The sequence below is a fragment of the Stigmatopora nigra genome, chromosome 5, assembly GCF_051989575.1.
Source record: "Stigmatopora nigra isolate UIUO_SnigA chromosome 5, RoL_Snig_1.1, whole genome shotgun sequence".
In the NCBI taxonomy this organism is placed as follows: Eukaryota; Metazoa; Chordata; class Actinopteri; order Syngnathiformes; family Syngnathidae; genus Stigmatopora; species Stigmatopora nigra.
The window spans coordinates 1345001-1365333 of NC_135512.1; the positions used below are offsets into that span (position 1 = coordinate 1345001).

Genomic DNA, 20333 nt, shown 5'->3' on the forward strand with positions numbered 1-20333 from the left:
AAAACATATATATATATATATATACATATATATATATATGAATATTGTATTTATTCACTTTATTGGTGAATCCTAGTAGCAAGTGGTGGACAGGGGAGTAGTTTCCGCTGGCCAGTTTCAGCGTGGATTTTCATATTTTTATGAATTTACACAAAAAATTCATTAAACTTCCCCCAGAAATAAATCCGCAAAATATGGATTACTGAATGTTCATATATTTTTCATTGTTGAGTCCTATTAGCAAGAGTGGCTTTAGCTTAGAAGTTTCAGCGTGCATTTTTATATTTTTATTAATTTAAAAAAATTCCCCCAGAAAAAAAATCTGCCAAATATGGATTACTTTACATGTTTATATTTTTCATTTTTGAGTCCTAGTAGCAAGAGTGGCTTCTACTTACAAGTTTCAGTGTGAATTTTCATATTTTTATGAATTTACACAAAAAAATAATTTAAAAAAATTCCCCCAGAAAAAAATCTGAAAAATATGAATTACTGAATATTTATATATTTTTCATTGTTGAGTCCTATTACCAAGAGTGGCTTTTGCTTACAAGTTTCAATGTGAATTTTCATATTTTTATGAATTTACACAAAAAAATAATTTAAAAAAATTCCCCCAGAAAAAAATCTGAAAAATATGAATTACTGTATATGTAGATATTTTTCATTGTTTAGTCCTATTAGCAAGTGTGACTTCTACTTAAAAGTTTCAATGTGGAATTTCATATTTTTATGAATTTACACAAAAAACAATAAAAACAAAAATTCCCCCCAGGAAAAAAATCTGCCAAATATGGATTACTGAATATTTATATATTTTTCATTGTTGAGTCCTATTAGCAAGAGTGGTTTTATCTTACAAGTTACAGCATAGATTTTCATATTTTATATTCTTTAAAAAAATGAATGAGAGATGATATATATATTTTTAAGTGAATTAATAGCAGAAAAACTCGCAAAGAAGTGAAGTGGCGATAATGGAGGGAAAACTGTCACATTCCTTGGCATTTCATGCATGTTTTTGTGATTTTGGGAACTCTTAACTCAACCATAGAATTTACGACTTCCTGGCACTTTATGACAAAAATACACTAAAAATACACAAATACACAAACACACACATTCGCAAAAACGCCATCATAGAGTGTCGGCGTCAGATCGATAAAGAGGAGGCTGCTGTTTTATTATTAGCGCCGTCACGTGTGTCCGATCTATGAGTCAATATACTGACTGACCTCCGCCCGAGGTCGGCCCATTGTTCCCATTGGCTGACGGATAGGGGGTAAAAAAAAATAAATAAAAAATGGACGCTCACCATTATCGAGCTCTCGTGACCCCGACTGGAACAAATCCAGTCAATTTGTTCACCTTCTTTGCTCACACGGCGAAATAAAATAAAATAAAAACTAGGCTTGAAAAGATTGAGAGGTTTTGTTTGAATTTAAAAAAAATACAAAAAATAAAAAATAAACAAAAAATATATATTTTTTAAAATTTGAAATAATTTATTTTTTAAATTAGGTCATAAATCTTTTTTTGTTACTTTTAATAAGTTGTCATTCATTATTTACCATAACAAGAAAAAAAGGCTTATTTTTATTGATTTGATGATTAGTGATTTTTTTTTAATTAAAACTAATTAGATGAAAAATTCCCTTAAAATTCACATTCATTAAATTTATCCTAATTGTTTTGGCTATATTATTTAATCAAAAAAATAATTGAATTCCATTACCAATATACTTAAAAAAATAATTTTAAGACTCAGAAATGTCATATTTTCAATCTTTATTCAATTAAATGTTTTTATTTGAGCTTCCATTGAGACAACAAAAAACATGTTTTAATAAAATTGAATTAATTTTAGTTTCCCTTTGATTAAAATGTTAAATATTCATAATAAGTCAAAATGTGTCATTTTAGCATTAGCAATCCTGACTTCAAACAATTGTGTTTTTCATTTTAATATCCCCTTAAATCACTTTCCTTTTTTTCCTTAATGGAAGAATCATCATTAATGAACTTTTCCACACAGAAAATGAAAAATAATCATGTTCTCCTTTTAATATATTTCCCTTTTATCAAAGTGAGAATGCAGTCGTACAAAAGTGGCAAGTAGCCCAAGTTTTCTTCGAAAACCTGGCCGAGTCACGTTCTGATCCCGGACCTGGTCGCCACGGCAACGGCTCTCTCATTGGCTTTCTCGTCACGCACCTGCACCCCTTTTTAACAACGCGCCGACCGATCCAAATGCATTTTTTTTTGTCCTTTCTGGCTGTCCGTCGTCCATCTTTGTCCAAGTTTTTCTCTGAAAAAAGGCCCCATTGTTGGCAAGTGAATACAATGTCCCACTGTACGTACATGAAACAGTGTCTCCAGTCTAGAAAAATGAAGAGAAAAGTGCTAAATGATGACATTCTTTGATTTTACTCTGTCGGGAAGCCAAGTTAAATGTTTGCTGTTTATTTTCTAGGGACAAAAAGGACAAAAAAGACCAAAATACTTGTTTGCGAATATCATCAGTTCCTTTTTTGTATCTAAACCCCGTGTTTTTGCAAATCGCTATGGGAGTACAACTTTGTAACAGTTTTTATTATTTTACATTAATTGTCATCAATATCATTTACCGTGTCAAGTTTTCAATTAAAAATGTATTTGTGGTCCCTCCCCACTAGGAGATCGCCCGTCACCTGCGTCCGTCCACGCTGCGCGCCATCTTTGGCACCGACAAAGTCAAGAACGCCGTCCACTGTACCGACCTTTCCGAAGACGCCTTACTAGAGGTATGTGTGCCCCCACTCGTGCCCCAAAAATGCCCAATAACACCCAAAAACGCCCTAAAATGCCCCAAAACGCCTCCAAAATGCCCCCATAATGCCCAATAACACCCCACAATGCCCCTAAATGCCCCAAAATGCCCCAAAACGCCTCCAAAATGCCCCTAAATGCCTCCAAAATGCCCCAAAACGCCTCCTAAATGCCAAAAAACGCCCCCATAATGCCAAATAACACCCCAAAACGCCCCAAAATGCCCCAAAACGCCTCCAAAATGCTCCAAAATGCCCCCAAAAGCCCCAAGTATGTCCCAAAATGCTCCCAAAACGCCCCAAAAAACAATATTATGAATACAATAACGGTTCAATATCACAAGCGGACGACAAGTTGTCCTTTTGGAAGTTTGGCTCTCATTTTCTGTCAATTCTTGGTCATTTTTTAATATTCATTTTGGGCTCACTTCCTGGCTGTTGAACGCCATTTTGTCGAACGTTCGTTACTTCTTCCTAAATCAAAATGGTTCATATGCGTCGCAAAACTCAAAAACAAAAAAAATGTTCAAATTTTTTTTTTTAATTTCGCAATTTTGGGAGGAAACAAGGATTTTAAAAAAATACATATAAATTCAATTTTTTAGACGTCGAGCAATACTCGCAAACAAAACAAAAAAAGTCATATTTTTTAAAATTTTGCTATTTTTTGTTTAAAAAAAATATCCATTTTTTTATTGTATTCGCAGTTTTTGTGGTTTTCGCAGGGTTCGTTTTACCTTCAAACATATTAAAAAAATCACTAAGACTTGATCAAAAATAAACAATCCATATTTTCAAAATGGCTACCATCAAAGTACTAACAAAACCAAATATTACCCCCCCCCCCCCAAAAAAAATGTCCTCTTGACAACAAAGCCATATTTTGTAAAGACCCTGAAAATGTGGAGGTTTGCTTCCTTCCAGTCAGCATAAGGCTATGTCCCTTAAGCCCCGCCCCCTACCCCCGTTTTAGTCTCATGACCGTGTACGCGATCTCCACCCCCGATCTCACGCGGGGTGACGGGAAACCAGAAGAGCGGCCGGATTGGAAACAAAAGCTTTTGTTAGGCGCCGCATAAAGCCTCCTTGTTGAGCCGTCGGCCATTTTGTGCCCCACAGGTGCAGTATTTCTTCAAGATCTTGGACGGTTAGCGCCCTCAAAACCCCCCCAAAAAAAATCCAAACTAGAAAAATGACCACAAAGAGATCCCAACTTTTTTTTTTCTCCTTGTTTATTGTTTCAGCCAGATTCAATAAAATAACCAGAAGACTTTTCATATTTTCTTTTTTCTTCTCCTCGTCGACATTTAACGGGATACTGCATCGAATATTTTATATATTTTTTATAATTTTTTCAACCAGCGACTACTTTGGTATCGGATTCAAACCATGACTTTTTTTTTTGGGAGAGGAATAAAATGTACAACTGCATAAATATAAAATTCTTTCACCATCGACATGGCTAAAACATTCAACAGTAAATAGGACTTTTGCTAAGAACTACAAAAAAAAAAGAAAACTACAAAACGACAAAGGAGGGAGGGGGCAGGGTTGAAAAGCGTGCAAATCCTTCCTTGGAGGGTGGTCTCCGTTTTAACGGTACCGGTACCGCGCTAATATTTCATTGAGTCGGACGCACATACGAACACACGCGTAGAAGCGGACGAGACGAAATTTTACGGCACAAACACGTCAGTAGTAGTAGTATAGTAGTAGTAAGTAGTAGTGGAGTTGCGGTATTTTGTTTTTTTTTCTATAGTATGGAAGCGTTTCTAAAGCTCTGAATTGATCATGTACAGCAGAATAAATAGGATTAGCTTTGCTATTGCTACGTCCGAAAACATGGACAAGACACGAGGTGAAGCGCACACTTTAGTTTTTTTGTTTTTTGTTTTAAGCGAGTGGGGTAGAGCAGTGACTCTCAACTGGTGGCCAAAAAGTGGCAAAAATTTGGTTTGTTTAGATATTTTCGTTTGGTTTTGCACCTATCTTTTTTTCTCATTGAGACTCGGTATGTTCCGTTTTTTGTTAAGTTGAAATTTGGCAAAAAAATGTTGCAAATTCAGCAAAAAAGTTGAAAATTTGGCAGAAAAAGGTTGTACATTTGACAAAAAAAGGTTAAGTTTGGCAAAGAAATATAACATTTGGCAAAAAAAGTTGAACATTTGACCCAAAAAAATTATTTTGGAAAAAAAAGTTGAACATTTGACCAAAAAAATTGATTTGGCAAAAAAAAAGTTGAACATTTGACCAAAAAAAATGTATTTGGCAAAAAAAGTTGAACATTTGACCAGAAAAAATTGATTTGGTAAAAAAAAAGTTGAACATTTGACCAAAAAAAAAATTTGGTAAAAAATAATTAAATTTGGCACAAAAATTGAAATTTTTTGGAAAAGAAAAGTTGAAAATATTGCAAAAAAGGAAGCAAATTCAGCAAAAATAATGTAGCTGGCACAAAAAAAGGTTGAACATTTGACAAAAAGTTGAAAAGTTAATAAGTTAAAAAATAATCCAACAGGATTTGAGTGGGTCAACTTAAAAAAAATGTGGCACGTTTTGGTGACGTTTCATTTTCAGAATTAAAAATAGCACCAGGTTTTTGCAAAAAACATAAGTCTGTTTAAAAAGATAAGCATCATTGAGGTAGCCTTTTTAAGACAAAATTGGGTTCAATTAAATCCGCATTTTAGCCCAAATAAATAGGTTTTTCTCAGTTTTTCTTAAAGACAAAAGAAAAAAATATGGAGATTCACGTGATTGTTTTATAGCAAATCTTAAACTCAAATAAAAATAATAAAGTCAAGACTGGGCGGTAATCACGATATTTTTTCTTCCAAATGTTGAGTTTATTCTCATATAAAACGTTAAGAAAATTGAGACGTTTCAGAAAACAAAAGGAAACAATTTGTTTGACATCCCAAAATAAACATTTGGCACAAAAGACGAAATTTATGCAAAACTAAGAATGGTCATATTTTGAGGGTAAATAAAGAAAAAATATAAAACAATAAACTGTCAGTCCCTCCCCTCCAAAAAGTTGGACATTTTGATGAAAACTATTTTTATATAGTCATTTTTTTAAATCTTACAATTTCACGAAAAGCCCAAATTTGAAGGACAATTAATTTTGTTTTTCCCTTCAAAAAAATGTTAATTTTCATAGGATTTGTTTTTTATTTAAATTTAGACTCACATTTTTTTTCATTCAATTGTACCGTTTTTCTTCCAAATGTTGACTTTATTCTGACATGAAGAACCAAAACAAATTTAAAAATGGAATTTTCTCCCAAATTTTTTTTTAAGCTGCAAAAAATATTTGACAAAAAAACCCAGATTTGTGTAAAACTGAGAATTCCAACCAAATTCCAATTTTCGACTAATTCCAACAATAGAGAAAAAAGTGATAAGAGAATCAAGTCGCATATTTGTAAAAAAAAACCCTGAAAATGACTCAAATTGGTTTAAAAAATATTTTTTGGGTGAAAAAAAACGCAACAAGTTTTTTCCCAAAATTAAAATTGAACGCTAATAAAGTCGAAACTTCCCAATGCCATTTTTTAACAAAAAAAAAAGAAAAGTTTTTGACAATTAAATCAAATCCGATTAAAATTAAAAAACGATTTTTAATATTGGCACCATTTTTTTTTTTGGATTAGTTGAGAACCACTGCTTTGCGGGGGAGAACGCTCGAGACGACTATAGTGGTGTTTTAGTTTCTTTTTTTTTAATGGTGGCGGGAGTTGCTTGTGAAAAGGGGGCGGGGCCGCGTCACGAGGGGGCGGGGCCGCGTCACGAACGAGCGAGGTCACGAGTTGACGGTGAGCTTGATGTCGAATCGTCCCTGATAGCGATCCTTTTCGCTGTAGTTGATGTTGGCGCCGTAAACCTTGCACTCGATGCGCAATTCCTTGCCCTGCGTCACGTTGGTGAACTTGATGGCCACTAGGGGCTGCAGGTAGTTGGGGTGCAAAACCCGCCCGTAGTACGGGTAGTACTGCAACGGGAAGCTGCCGTCGAAGCCAAAGTACTGGATGGGGCCCATTTTGCCGTCGTCTTCCTCGCGCTGAAACCACAAAAAAATGAGGAAAAAATGGACCCATTTTTGTCGTCGTCGACTGAGCTAGCGTGCTAACGGAAACTATGCTATGCTGTGCTAAAAAACATTAAAAATGCGAAGGCAGAATGACATAGAACTAACAATAAGCCCTCTTTTTTCCACTTTTGTATTAGTCACTAATACTAATAATTAGGGCAAAGAATTAGTAAATTATCAAAATGTTTATTAACAGAATTTCCCTTTTACATTATAAACAATATATTATGAAAAAGAGAGTAACATAAGAACATAAATAAATGTCAATTCTTGTCGTCTGCACGTACTAAAACACTGCGCCCCTAGCGGATAATACAAGAACTACACATTTTAAAGAAAATTCATATTTTTTTTATACAATGCAGCTTTCTTCCCAGGGCCGTACCAAACCACCAGATAGGCCGGATCCGGCCCGCGGGCCATATGTTTGACACCCTTGTGCTATGGGAAAATATCTTTGGTTGTCGTTTAATATTGCCGCTAAATACATTTTTTTAATTACCGTAATGTTCTGAGTATAAGCCGCTTCTAATATTTTTTTGTCAGATTTTGATATCGGAAGGAATTATGTTGCTATTTTCAATTTTCATTTTGCTAAAAAATGAATATATGGCCAATCAATGTCGTGAATTGGACGCCATCTGTTGGCCAGAATGTACATAGCAGGTCAATTATCGGTGTTCATGATGATTGACGTTAAGTTTTGTCTCATTTTTGTATCGTTTAGCCCTAGCTTAAAGTTTTTTGTGATTATTTTTCGGTTGGGGACTCACCTTGGTCTTACAGAAAATGGGCACCGAGTTGGGCGAGATTCTGGCTTGAACTTGCGGGGGCAGCCCGTCGTTCCCCACGGGGGCCTGCGACACAAAATGGCCGACGGTAAGGTGGCGTGGAACGTCGTTTTGTTTGGGTTAGGTCACCTTGGGCCTGAAGTTGACGATGCGGTTGAGTTTGACGATGATGCACGGTTCCCCGGAGCGGAAGCCGAAGGTGTCGTCGTTGAGGCCCGAGCAGCTTTGCAACCAGGAGCGCCGGTACATGCAGGCCTTGCGCTGGCCCATGTCCTTCTCGATGGGTTCGCGTTCGCTATAAGGCTTGGCCGTGTCTGCGCCAAAAGGGGACAGCTTGGTTTTTTTTTTTTGTTTGTCCTGGGACAGCTAAAAAGCTAAAAGCTAAAAAGCTAAAACGCTAAAGAGTTAAAAGCTAAATAGCTAAAAGCTAAATAGCTAAAAGCTAAAAAGCTAAAAGCTAAAAAGCTAAAAGCTAAAAAGCTAAAAAGCTAAAAAACTAAAATCTTAAAAGATAAAAGATCAACTAAAAGCTACAAACTAAAAGCTAAAAGGCTAAGAAGCTAAAATCTTAAAAGATAAAAAAACTAAAAGCTAAAAGGTTAAGAAGCTAAAATCTTAAAAGATAAAACAACTAAAAGCTAAAAGGCTAAGAAGCTAAAAAGCTAAAATCTTAAGATAAAAGCTAAAAAGCTAAAAAGTTAAAAGCTAAAAGGCTAAGAAGCCAAAATCTTAAGATAAAAGCTAAAAAGCTAAAAAGTTAAAAGCTAAAAGGCTAAGAAGCTAAAATCTTAAAAGATAATGGATAAAAAACTAAAAGCTAAAAGGCTAAGAAGCTAAAATCTTAAGATAAGAGCTAAAAAGCTAAAAAGTTAAAAACTAAAAGGCTAAGAAGCTAAAATCTTAAAAGATAAAAAACGAAAAGCTAAAAGGCTAAGAAGCTAAAAAGCTAAAATCTTAAGATAAAAGCTAAAAAGTTAAAAGCTAAAAGGCTAAGAAGCTAAAATCTTAAAAGATAAAGGATAAAAAACTAAAAGCTAAAAGGCTAAGAAGCTAAAATCCTAAAAGATAAAAAAACTAAAACCTAAAAGGCTATGAAGCTAAAAAGCTAAAATCTTAAAAGATAAAAGATAAAACAACTAAAAGCTAAAAGGCTAAGAAGCTAAAAAGCTAAAAAGCTAAATACCTCCGGAGTCTTAGTCTTTCAAGCTAAAAGCTAAAAAGGCCAAAAGCTAAAAAGCTAAGAAGCTAAAAGCTCAGAAGCTAAAAAGCCGAAAGCTAAAAAACTAAAAAAAAAAAAACGACTTAAAAGCCAAAAAGCTAAAAGTTAAAAGCTAAAAAGCTAACATCTAAAAATGCTAAAAGCTAACATCTAAAAAAGCTAAAATGCTAAAAAGCAAAATACTCGCCTCCGCAGTCTTCGTACTTCATCAGGTCAACTTGGAGGTCGTCGTCGTAGAGCTTGAGGAATTTTTCAATGCTGGCCACGTATGTGTTGTACGACTTGGCGTCGCTCATATTGTACGAGATTTCCGACTTTTCCGAGCGTGGCGTATGTGACAGGCCTGTTTTCAAACAAAAAAAGTCAACTTTGGGGAGTGCAGCATGTACAATATTTCAAACTAAAGAACTGTTTAGAAAAGAGGAAAAGTTTCCCGTAAAACTTGACCTTGGACTATTCTTAGCCTAGCATGTCATCATATTTTACCAAGCCAGTGGAAACTTTCAAAAAAAAAGCCGGTTCTCTGCTGCTACTTCCCCTTCCTGCCATCTTTGTTAGCCAACGGAAATGCTTGTAGTAGAAGCTCGCGGCTTTAACACGGGTGTGTTGTGTATCTCGTGAGTGCACCCGTGACTTTTCCGCAGTGGGAATTTTACTTACCCTATTTTCTCGCATATTAGCCGCCTCTCTGTATAAGTCGTGCCTTTAAAATAGCCTTAAAATGGTTGAATTTGACAATTTCTCTCGTATAAGCCGCCCCCTGATTTACAATTTTTACCTATTCGTGGTTTTAAAAGGGTTTAAAAATTTGCAATGGCAGGCACATGTGAGTTTTTCATGTTTTCTGCAAGATACACTTTATTTTTGTTTTTGAATTGCATTCATAGATGTCAAAATTCATTTTGTGAAGGGTTGTATCTGTTTAGATTTTCTCTATTTTGAAAGAAATTGCCGTATCGGCCAGATTGTTTTGCGTCGGGGTGTCACGGTTTTGCACCTATCTATTTTTCCTCGTTGAGAGTCGGGATGTTCCATTTTTCATTTAGGAGTTGCAAATTCACCAAAAAAAGCTGAAAATTCAGCAAAAAAAGTTGAAAATTTGACAGAAAAAGTTGAAAATTCTGCAAAAAAAGTTGAAAATTCTGCAATAAAGTTGAAAATTCTGCAAAAAAATTGAAAATTCAGCCAAAAAGTTGAAAATTCAGCCAAAAAGTTGAAAATTCAGCCAAAAAGTTGAAAATTCAGCCAAAAAGTTGAAAATTTGGCAGAAAAAGCTTGAAAATTTGGCAGAAAAAGCTTGAAAATTTGGCAGAAAAAGCTTGAAAATTTGGCAGAAAAAGTTTGAAAATTTGGCAGAAAAAGGTTGAAAATTTGGCAAAAAAATGCAAAAAAATTACATTTTGCAAAAAATGAAAATTTGGCAAAGAAATCTAAAATTTGGCAAAAAAGGTTAAGCTTTTGATAAAACAATTTAATTTGGCACAAATATTGAATATTTGGTAAAGAAAAGTAAAAAAAAAATGTTGCAAAAAAGGAGCCCCCCCCCCCAAAAAAAAGTTGGACATTTTGATTAAAACTTTTTATATAGTCATTTTTTATTTGGTGTCATGGTGTTATGGCGTTTCGTGCGTGTCAAGTCGAATTTGTGCGCATATAAGCCGGCTTATATGCGAGAAACCAACAAAAAACAAGCCTCCACTTCTGTAATGGGCCACAGTGGGCCGTCAGGGCCGTAAACTAAAACCGCCGGCAGCAGCAGCGGCGGCGGCTTGACAATAGCCTCTAAAAATACAATCCGCGCTCCCGTTTCCAAATGAAAGCTTACGCATTACACAGAGAATTTTGTCCGGCTAATCGACCAGCTTAAGCCAGAGAGGCCTCGGGGAAAACCCGCCAGCAGAGGGCAAAATGGCGGAAGCTGCTCTATAAAAAGGTCAGGGTGCTGCTCCTCTTGGGGTATGTGGCCCACCATTTTGTAGCGCTTCCTACCTGGGGGTGCTACCCGGTCCTGGTAGGTGGGTTTGTAGTTACTCAAGGTGAGCAACATCACCTGAATGGTCCCCACAAAGATGGCCGCCAGGCATCCGTAGAAGATGACGTAGAACAGAAAGATTTTGACTGTGGACAGAAGAACAAGGAGAGGAGGATGTCAACGCTATAAAAAATGTCATGTTTTAGGACCCTGTTTGGAGGGTAGCAAACTTGAAGGGGCGGGGTTAACCCTCCATTGGTAGCCGTCCAATCACAGGGCAGATAAGAGTACCATTCACGCTCATACATGTAGCCAAAGCTAAATAAATTAGCCTAGAGTTCATGTTTATGGGACAAGTACCCAGAAAAAAACCACGAGAGCCTATGGAGAACATGCAAAGTCTACAAAAGGAAGTTCTGAACCCGGGATCGAACCCTCGAACCTCAAACTGCGAGCCAACAAAAGTCAAAAGCTACCAAATGACCCCAATTTTAATCATCTGTCACAGCGGCCATTTTAATTGGAGGACGCAATGTGGAGCGTCCACTCATGTGTGTAATTGTCCTCTTGATGATGAAGTCCAATCACAATGGATGTCTTTCTCGTCTCGTAGCGGAAGCTTTGTGAGGGAACAATTGTTAGCCCCTCCTTTTCTCTGTGTGCGAGAAAGGGGAGGGGCTATTTAGGGAAGTACAGTAGTCACCGGTCATTCCGGATAGACCCCTCCCCCTCGACCATTCTTCCGGATAAACCCACGTTTAAGCAGAAAACTGCCCACAATATGAAATGCCAATTTTTCACATCCGCTTGTCCGCAAAAGGGTTGCAGGGGGTGCTGGAGTCTATCCCAGACAACTACGGGAAGGAGGCGGCCAACCAATCGTAGGGTAGAAGGAGACAAATGACCAATCAATCATAACTAGGAACAAGTTAGCATCCTGTTAGCCTAGCATGCATGTTTTTGGGATGTGGGAGGAAACCAGACTACCCAAAGAAAACCCACGCGAGCCCGGGAGAACATGCACACAGTGAGGAGCCACCTGGGATCAAACCATCGACCCCAGAACTGTGAGTCCAACATTATAACCACTTTTCCACCGCACTGCCTGCATAATTTTGAGCCATTTTTTCCTCCCAAAAAACCTGATATATCATATCAATATAACACAAGTACAAATAATTTTGTTGGTTTTAAAGGGTTCAACTTTTGCATTATTTGTATGTGGCCATACTACTGCAAGCAAAGGGGGCGGGACTAAGAGCATAATAGTAACTCAACCAAATATTGACTGAAGCAACCAATTGTTGCCTTTGTGTGTTTTGTCCAAAACAAACAACAAACGTTTTAGCAGAAATTGAGCAATATCGTTTTTCCAGGACCCAAACCGATTATTATTAGTTAGAGGAGGCCAATAAAACCCATATTTGGAGCCCATATTCATATGTTGATATACTAAAAAAAATGTCCAAGTCAAGATGATCTATTCTAGCCCTATAGTTATTATATATTTATACCAACAACATGCTTATTTATATTTATTTATTAATTAACCTATTTATTTCCTATCTATTTATGTCTAAAATGTATTTTCCTGTGTCTGTATTCTCACCCTCTAGCTACTGAGACAATGAAATTTCCGAATATGGGATGAATAAAGTTATCCAATCCAATTGAAATAAGAATAAAGGGTGCCGAATTGAAGCATTGTAGTCGCAACAACATCAAACGCCAAAATGTCCAATTATCGGCGATGATAATCGGGGTTAATCTATAGTTTTTAGGATCATACAAATAATAGAGATACAGCAATCCCTCAAATATCGCGGTTAATGTAGAACAAACATGGCCGCGATAATTGAAAAATCGCAAAGTAGGGTCACCCCTATTATAACTTTTTGTCATTTTTCTAAGTCCTAATAGCAAGTTTGGCTTCTGTTTGAGTTTTTGCGTGAATTTTCACAAATTTTATGAACTTTAAAAATATATTTTTAAAAAAATCACTAAGTAGTAAATTAGCGATAATCGAGGGATTACTGTACTTCCATCATGTGTTTTTTTTGTTCCTCCTTAGCAAGTCACCCACAATCAGAGCTCTCATCCGTCACCCTCTGACGCCCGACACGTGTTTTTGACACGCTGATATATCCCCCCCCCCCCCTCTCTCTCTCTCTCTCGAGTTTCCCGTCGCCATGGCAGCGTTCCCCAGCCGTCTCTGCGCTGGCAGTCACGAAGCGGGACCTGGGGGAACCAGCCAGACGGGCCGGGTGTCCTTTTTTCAGCCTCCGGCACCCCCACAAATGACGCCACCGGCCGGCACTTTCATAGTCTACTCATTGCAATTCCAGCTCATTCACAATTAGGCGTTGTTGACATTACCGAATACAAAGAGTAAAACTCCACTTAGAATGCACAAGACGTCGTCCAATTACACGTGCCAAAGTATTCCAACCATTTCCTTATTCTTCAGCATGGTTGATGACATCATGACTACAGTTAAGATGTTTTATTGATGTATTTTTTAACACATTTTGGAATTGATAGAAGCGGCAGCCTCAATTTGATTGGACATGTGAGAAAAAACATGGAATCCGGGTCATGTTACATGTTTACGTTACAGTATTTATATCCGAAAAATAGCTATGGGAGCTTCTAAAGATACAACTGACACCAAAGGGTTTAACAGTTGATGGACTGGCTAACAGTTAGCCTTGTGGCTAACCTTGCTAATGCTAAACACGCTAGCCTGAGATGTTTTTAGTCAAGAATAGATTGACTTTTTATTAATTAGATGGCAGTATAGTGAGTAGGGTAGGGCATTTGGGTTGTGTAATGTCAGTGTGTATGGCGGCCATTGTTGTTTTGACTTGCGTGTTGCACAACCTTGGTTTTTACAGATTGCCGTAGTATTATTTTGGGGATTGAATCAAAACAGGGTATTTGCTTAAATCTGCTTCAATTTAAGGTTGAAAAAGTGGTGGGCGGTCTTTGTTTTGGTTGGTCGGATGTTATGAGTAATAATCATATTTAAGGTATGGAAAAAATGTATGTGGGAGGAAAATAATGAGTAACTTGTCATTGAACGCATCGTTTGTCATAATGTTGCTTTGCTTTAATTGGGAAAATTATACAGAGATTGATTATTGACAATATTTTAAAGGTACAGTAATCCCTCGAATATTGCGGACAATGGACTAAATGGACACTAGAGGACAAAGGACTTGGACCAGTTTTTTGGGATGTGTATCAAGCGAAGAACTATTCTGACTGTGAGTATATTCTTTAAAATATTTCTATTTTTATATATGTATATACTTTATATTTAGATATTCATACATTAGTCTTTTACATGCTAATTTAATAAGTATACACTTTTTGCTAATTGTGTCTGTATAGGCACAAAACATATTGTGATACCATATTTACTCGCATATAAGCCGCCTCCTTAAAAAATGCCTTAAAATAGTTGAATGACAATTTCTCACATACAAGCCTTAGCCTAAAAAATGCCTTAAAATGTCAATAGGACGTAAAACGGCTGCTTTATTTGAAATCAACCCCCACAAAAGCCACACATTTAAACTCTACCAATACACATCATCGCCCAGCCCTAGCTAACGTACCGTTAAACCACTTTGAGACACAACTTTTCTAAAATGGCTCATGGACATCCAATCAAAATGCCGTTCTTTCTTTCTCTGTGTGTAGCTGACGATAATGAGTCTGATAAGCCTCCTGACTGGAACTAGCGCTGACACTCCCACAACTCTTTAGTTATCAGTTCAAATATACCCTCCACCTATTAAAAATATGCTTTTGGTGAATTTGTCCTGATGACCCGAAGCATCTATTTTAGGTCATTCAAATTGCCGGCAAAAACTTGGATTTTTCCATGCAAATGTGCCTGGGAATTGCCTATGTTTACCTAGCAGGACAGAAACAGGCACAACAACCTGGAACAAGTCAATGGAAAGAGTCCCATCCCCCAACACACTGCAGCAGGATCTTGTGGTGAACAAACCATCACCACATTCACACAGATGCCCCCCCTCCATTTCATAGCTCTCCATGATGCGTTCACAGACACCGTGGCCACTTTCCAAGTATAGCTTCAATCCCCCAAACGCTCAAAAAAGCGTCTTTATTCATAAAAAAGGTCCAACTTCACTATTTGAATGCCATTTTGCAATAATACCGCTTCAGGCTTTTAGTGGTGCGTTCAGGGACTATAGGAAAACCTGTTGCGTACGAACATTTTGACAGCTAAACGCCGTGGCGTTGCGAATTAACTGACCGGTCCGCTTCGTTTTCGGGGGGGATTATTTTTTTACAAAAAGACGTGAGGTAGAGTTTCATTTTTTATCGGAAAATTGAAGCCGATGACTGTCGGCGGAGGAGGTGCGGCCCTTGAGACATGTGAGTCGTGATCACTCCGACAGCACCGGAATCGACGCATTCAAATGTGATTAACATGTAATTCAAGGGGGGGCTTTTTTTCCAAAGGGGTGGGGGTGGCTTCACATCACGTGTTTGTTAGTCAACCACGTCAAGCTTGATGAGGCAAATACTGACAGGAATTCGAACTATTTAGGGTGGAAAAAGTGTTTTTTTTTTATGTGGAAGGAAAAAAATAGAACCGAGCGAAACCCTTTTGTTGATCTCAACGAGCCACTTAAGCTAAAACGGACGCACGGAAGCTGAAGAAGTGCTCGTCCGTAAACAGAAGCTTCAAACTTTCCCCACCGATTCGACCCAAAAAAACTCATATCCCGACCCAGACTGTCCTTCAAATGTGACCTTTTTTTCCACGGACCCCCAAATTACAAGCACGACCGAGTCCGCTTTTATAAACTACCCCCCCCCCTTCCCCCGTCATCCCTTCGTAATAACAAACGGACGTTAAATGAATGGCTTTTCGCCCCCCATTCGCACTTTCGACGTATTTTTTAATTCAACTTAACGACCCCATTTGCTTGTCGTTTTTCAACTAAACGTGCCATTTTCTTGCCGTCGTCCATTTCCCTCTAAACAAAATGATGGCGCAACTTTAAAAAAAAGCGAAAGGAGGAGGAGGAATTTTTTTATGATCATTTTTTTTAAAGAAGCTCCGACAAGTCACGACTCAGGCTCGAACAGGTGCTGCCTTGCCTACCAGTCTAAACGAACCGGTCGCCATTAAACCCGTCGTAACATCGTTCAACAGTTCGAAAATGTCACCCAAAATAAAAATGTGACTTACACCAACTGCCGCCTGTTCTCCCCAGAAACTCCTTCTTCTCGGAATTCCACAGAAAGCCCCTCCAACCGCCGTCGGTGTCCTTATTCCCCGACATATTAGTATTGAAGTCCTCCCGTAGACGAACCGGTAAGATCCAACTTTTAAGTCTCCTTTTTTGTGTTATTTTTAGGGTAAAAAATGCCCAATAACACTCGTTTTGATGTTGTTGTTTTTTTTTCTTTTTTTTTTTTTTTAGGGGAGACGACTTGCAGCCCCTCACCGGAAACGCCGAAAGGACACTTTGTAAGCCCGCACCACCGCTTGAATCTCACTCGCCTCCCTCTCTCTCTCTTTTTTCTCTTTTTTTTCTCCCCCCTTTCTCACTTTCTCTCGCTATTTTTCACGGTGTGCGACTCCGCCCGCAAACTCCCGCAATAAGTTATGGGAGGAGGAATGGGTGAGAAAAAGGGGGTACGAACGAGCCAATGCCTGTGTCGCCCTGCTTTATGACGTCGCTCAAAGGGTGTTGCCGATGAGGGAGGGGGTTGAATTGGGGAAGGGGGCGTGTCGCACAGTTGCCAAGAGCAGTGAGACAAAATGGCCAGGTGCCATAGCAACCGTGCCCCCTCCTCTCCATGGGCTGTGACGTCATTCGTGTGTTAGATCTACTTGTTGCTTGTTTCTATGACGTCACAAGGAAAGAACTTTCAGTGACAGCAAACAGCTACTCAAAAGTTGGCTTTTAAGACCTTTGACCTTTTGCGAAATATAATATTTTTGAAATATATTACTAGGGTGACGAATATGTTAGAAATTATCAAAGATAAAAAAATGTTAACGTTTTAGAGTCACCTGGGGTTGAACCCACGGCTACAGAACGGCGAAGCGCTTAAAAAGTACAACCCGGTGATCTTTTTTTCACTCGTTATGGGAAAAAAATACATTTAAAAAAAAAAAATATATATATATATAAAATATATAAAAGGGTTAGGGTTATATTATGTATATTTAAACAGGCTCTATTTTGGACACGTGATTTAAAAAGTAAGACTCATTACTACCCCTGCAGCCTTGGAGTGGTAAAGCATCATAGTTCGATAATTTTTTATTTATTTTCCTACCTAGCAAAAGCATAATATTTTGAAATATTCTTATAATTTTCCACTTAATCATGGTTCCACTTGGTTTTCTAAGTATTTCGCATTAAATTAAGTAAAATAGTTCCACAAACTTAATGCGAAACACAACCCCAAAAATCATTTTTATTATGGAAACAGGTAAAAGCACAATATATGTTTATGTTCACTTTTGTTTGACCTCTGTGAGTTGGTCTTTAGAGTGGAATTAGCGTGGACTTCTTTTCATTTTAGCAGTTAAACCGCCGGGCGGCTGGGTCCGAATTCCGTTCGCAGCCTTCCTGCCCGCTGGGCACTAAGTTTCCACCTCATCCGTCCCGTTTGTGTGTGCGTGCATAATATTGAGCCCGGATTTGGCTACCGAACAATTGAAAGCTCTTCAAATCAGATTTATAATGGGCACAAAGACGGGGGGGGGGGCGTCTAGTGGGGTCTGATTTATGTTATGATTAGCTTACGGCTTTAGCTGCGCCGGCATGTAGCTGCCATGAGGAAGGGAATTTATTCATTCATTCCTTTTCTGAACCGCTTATCTTCTCAATCGTCGCGGGGGGTGCTGGAGACTCTCCCAGTCGACTTCGGGCACCAGGCCTTGAATCGGTGGGCAGCCAATCGTACGGTAGGAAGAGATAAACAACCAAAACTCGTGGCTAGTGACAATTTAGCATACAATTAGCCTAGCATGCGTCAATCACACTCATAGCCAGGAACAATTTAGCATACAATTAGCCTAGCATGCTTCAATCACACATCGCCAGGGACAATTTAGCATACAATTAGCCTAGCATAATTCAATCACACTCATAGCCAGGGACAATTTAGCATACAATTAGCTTAGCATGCTTCAATCACACTGATGGCTAATTAAAATTTAGCATACAATTAGCCTAGCATATTACAATCACATTCATGGCTAGTGACAATTTAGCATCTAATTAGCCTAGCATGTTACTATCTCACTCACGTCTAGTGTCAATTTAGCATACAATTAGCCTAGCATGCTTCAATCAAAACTAATGGCCAGGGACAGTTTAGCATGAATTAGCCTAGCATGCTTCAATCACACATGGCTACTGACAATTTAGCATACAATTAGCCTAGCATGCTTCAATCACACATCGCCAAGGACAGTTTAGCAAACTATTAGCCTAGCATGCTTGTTTTTGGGGATGTAGGAGTTCAAGGACCCATCTGGGATCAAACCCACAACCCCAGAACTGCGAGACACTTATAAAGTACAGCCCGGTGGACAAAATCAACAATTTCTAACGCCTTACATTTTTTTTCTCGCACCAATAGGACTGCTGCTCCAAAGTATTTGCACAGATGAAGCCTTAGCCAAGATGACCAGGAGGTGCGGCATTCTGAGATGGCCTGTGGACACAACAAGGTATGTGGGAGGCGGCTTAACTCAAAACTGTTAACAATAGCGCGTCTATACCCCAGAGGGGGATTCCATATAAATATATATATGAATACTTTTAAAACCACCAAATAATTCAAGATTAGACCCTGCATTAATAAAAAAAATCTGATTAAAGCCAGAAAAATAATAATCTTATTATTATAATTTAATCATAAACAATATTATGCTGTGCACAGGGGCGGATCACCACCAAACCCCGCCCCCTTTATGCCCTAAAATGGTAATAGGTAATTTCCATGTTTATGTTGTACCTGAACAAGTCGCTAACTGTCAAGGTAAAGAATTTAGAGGCAATTATGTGATAATTTATGTAAGTCAACCCGCATATTTTCTTTCCTCATGATTATCAGTTCAGTTGTTTATGTTGCAAAACCTGTTAAGTCAATTTATACGACTATATATGCTTTAAATTTACCGCAGGCTAAGTTGAAGCTATAGCTTCAAGGTTAGTCAATTGTTGCCTTCAAGGACCCTCTGAAATTTGAATTGTTCCCATGCAATTTTGCCTAATTTAATCCCCAATAATCCAGCCGTCCATTCAAGTGGTTCCTTTAGGGAGAGTCCGAAATCAAAAAGCTCTTGACACAAGACCAAAATAGTTTGGGTGACTCTTCTTTTTCCAGAGCGGCCTTTTCATCTTATCTTAAAACAACCACTCATCTTTTTTTTTTACCCCGTAATGGCTACCCGTTACGGAAGCTTATTGCATTCACCTGTTTTTCAAATTAATTAATTTTTGTGGTTGTTTTTTGAATTAATTCTTTTTGGAAAACTCAGTTTTTCAATTATTTTTGTTTTTTTTTAAATTATGAATTATTTATTTTCTTTGTTTTTGCAGTTAATGTCTTTTCTAGAATTGTTTTTTAATTAATATTTTAAATTAATGTACTTTTGGGGTTGGTTTTTTGAGTTTTTTTCTTTGGTTTTTTTTAGTTTTTTTCCTTGTTTTTTTTCAAATATTTTTATTTGTTTTATCATAAGATTTCAAATTTGAAAATCAAAAAAGATACAGTTATAATTAACAAAAACAACCCTAGAAAATAAATGTATTTGAAAAATAGAGAGAAAATTTCAAGAAATAACCCTTAAAAAATAAATTAACAACCCCTGAAAATAAATGAATTCAATAACCAATTTTCTAAACTAATTCATTCAAAAAAAACAACCCCAAAAATAAATAAATTGGAAAAAAAAAAAAACGCAAAAAACAACCCCAAAAATAAATATACAATTATAATTAAAAAAAACAAACATAGAAAATAAATGTATTAGAAAAATGGAGAAAAACATTCAAAAACAACCCCTGAAAATAAATGAATTCGATAACCAATTTTCTAAACTAATTCATTAAAAAAACCAACCCCAAAAATAAATAAATTGGAAAAAAACAAATTAAAAAACGCAAAAAAACAACCCCAAAAATAAAAACCATTTAAAAATGAAGGAAAATCATTACAAAAAAAAACAACCCTTAAAAATAAATTAATTTGGAAAACCAAATTTTTTTTTTTTTTTTACAAACAACCGCAAAAAAATAACTTAATTTCAAAGCCCGGATGGATCACCGTAATTCGTCAAGTTAATTGCATTGGCCTTTTGGTCAGGCTCTTAATTTCATCAGTAAAGCCCAATTAAACAGCAAAGGTCCTAAAAGGGGCGGAGCCAGACCACACT

General features: G+C 37.2%; 3 protein-coding genes across 5 annotated transcripts in view; 2 read left to right on the top strand and 1 right to left on the bottom strand.

Moving 5' to 3' along the window:
• The window catches only part of nme7 (NME/NM23 family member 7), a 23466-nt gene extending 9333 nt beyond the window's left edge, over nucleotides 1-14133 (top strand). For 2 of the 3 annotated variants that reach the window (XM_077716953.1, XM_077716955.1), the window contains exons 11-12: nucleotides 2676-2783; nucleotides 3927-4084. In XM_077716953.1, coding sequence (XP_077573079.1) covers nucleotides 2676-2783; nucleotides 3927-3959 — 141 coding nt within the window. In that variant the 3' untranslated portion in view covers nucleotides 3960-4084. Of the gene's footprint in view, nucleotides 1-2675; nucleotides 2784-3926; nucleotides 4085-14039 lie in introns of those variants that run through there. The other variant, XM_077716954.1, reaches the window with a different exon arrangement.
• On the bottom strand, nucleotides 6375-16532 carry atp1b1a (ATPase Na+/K+ transporting subunit beta 1a). The gene is made up of 6 exons (XM_077716958.1): nucleotides 16119-16532; nucleotides 10900-11028; nucleotides 9098-9253; nucleotides 7821-8005; nucleotides 7674-7757; nucleotides 6375-6870 (listed from the first exon to the last, which is right to left on the bottom strand). Exons 1-6 carry the CDS (start codon nucleotides 16210-16212, stop codon nucleotides 6613-6615), a joined length of 906 nt encoding a protein of 301 aa, XP_077573084.1. The 5' UTR covers nucleotides 16213-16532; the 3' UTR covers nucleotides 6375-6612.
• zbtb11 (zinc finger and BTB domain containing 11) overlaps nucleotides 15791-20333 on the top strand; it is a 20095-nt gene continuing 15552 nt past the window's right edge. The window contains exons 1-3 of the mRNA XM_077716949.1: nucleotides 15791-16244; nucleotides 16354-16400; nucleotides 18533-18623. The gene's annotated coding sequence lies outside the window, so the exon portion shown is untranslated. The remainder of the gene's footprint in view (nucleotides 16245-16353; nucleotides 16401-18532; nucleotides 18624-20333) is intronic.

What these genes read in the sequence shown, in the direction of transcription:
- atp1b1a (XM_077716958.1), bottom strand. Translation starts at nt 16,212, where the DNA reads ATGTCGGGGAATAAGGACACCGACGGCGGTTGGAGGGGCTTTCTGTGG. An exon ending in GAGAACAGGCGGCAGTTGGT is followed by an intron (nt 11,029 to 16,118) that starts GTAAGTCACATT and finishes TTCTGTCCACAG; the next exon opens with TCAAAATCTTTCTGTTCTAC. An exon ending in TCGTCAACTTCAGGCCCAAG is followed by an intron (nt 7,758 to 7,820) that starts GTGACCTAACCC and finishes TTTGTGTCGCAG; the next exon opens with GCCCCCGTGGGGAACGACGG.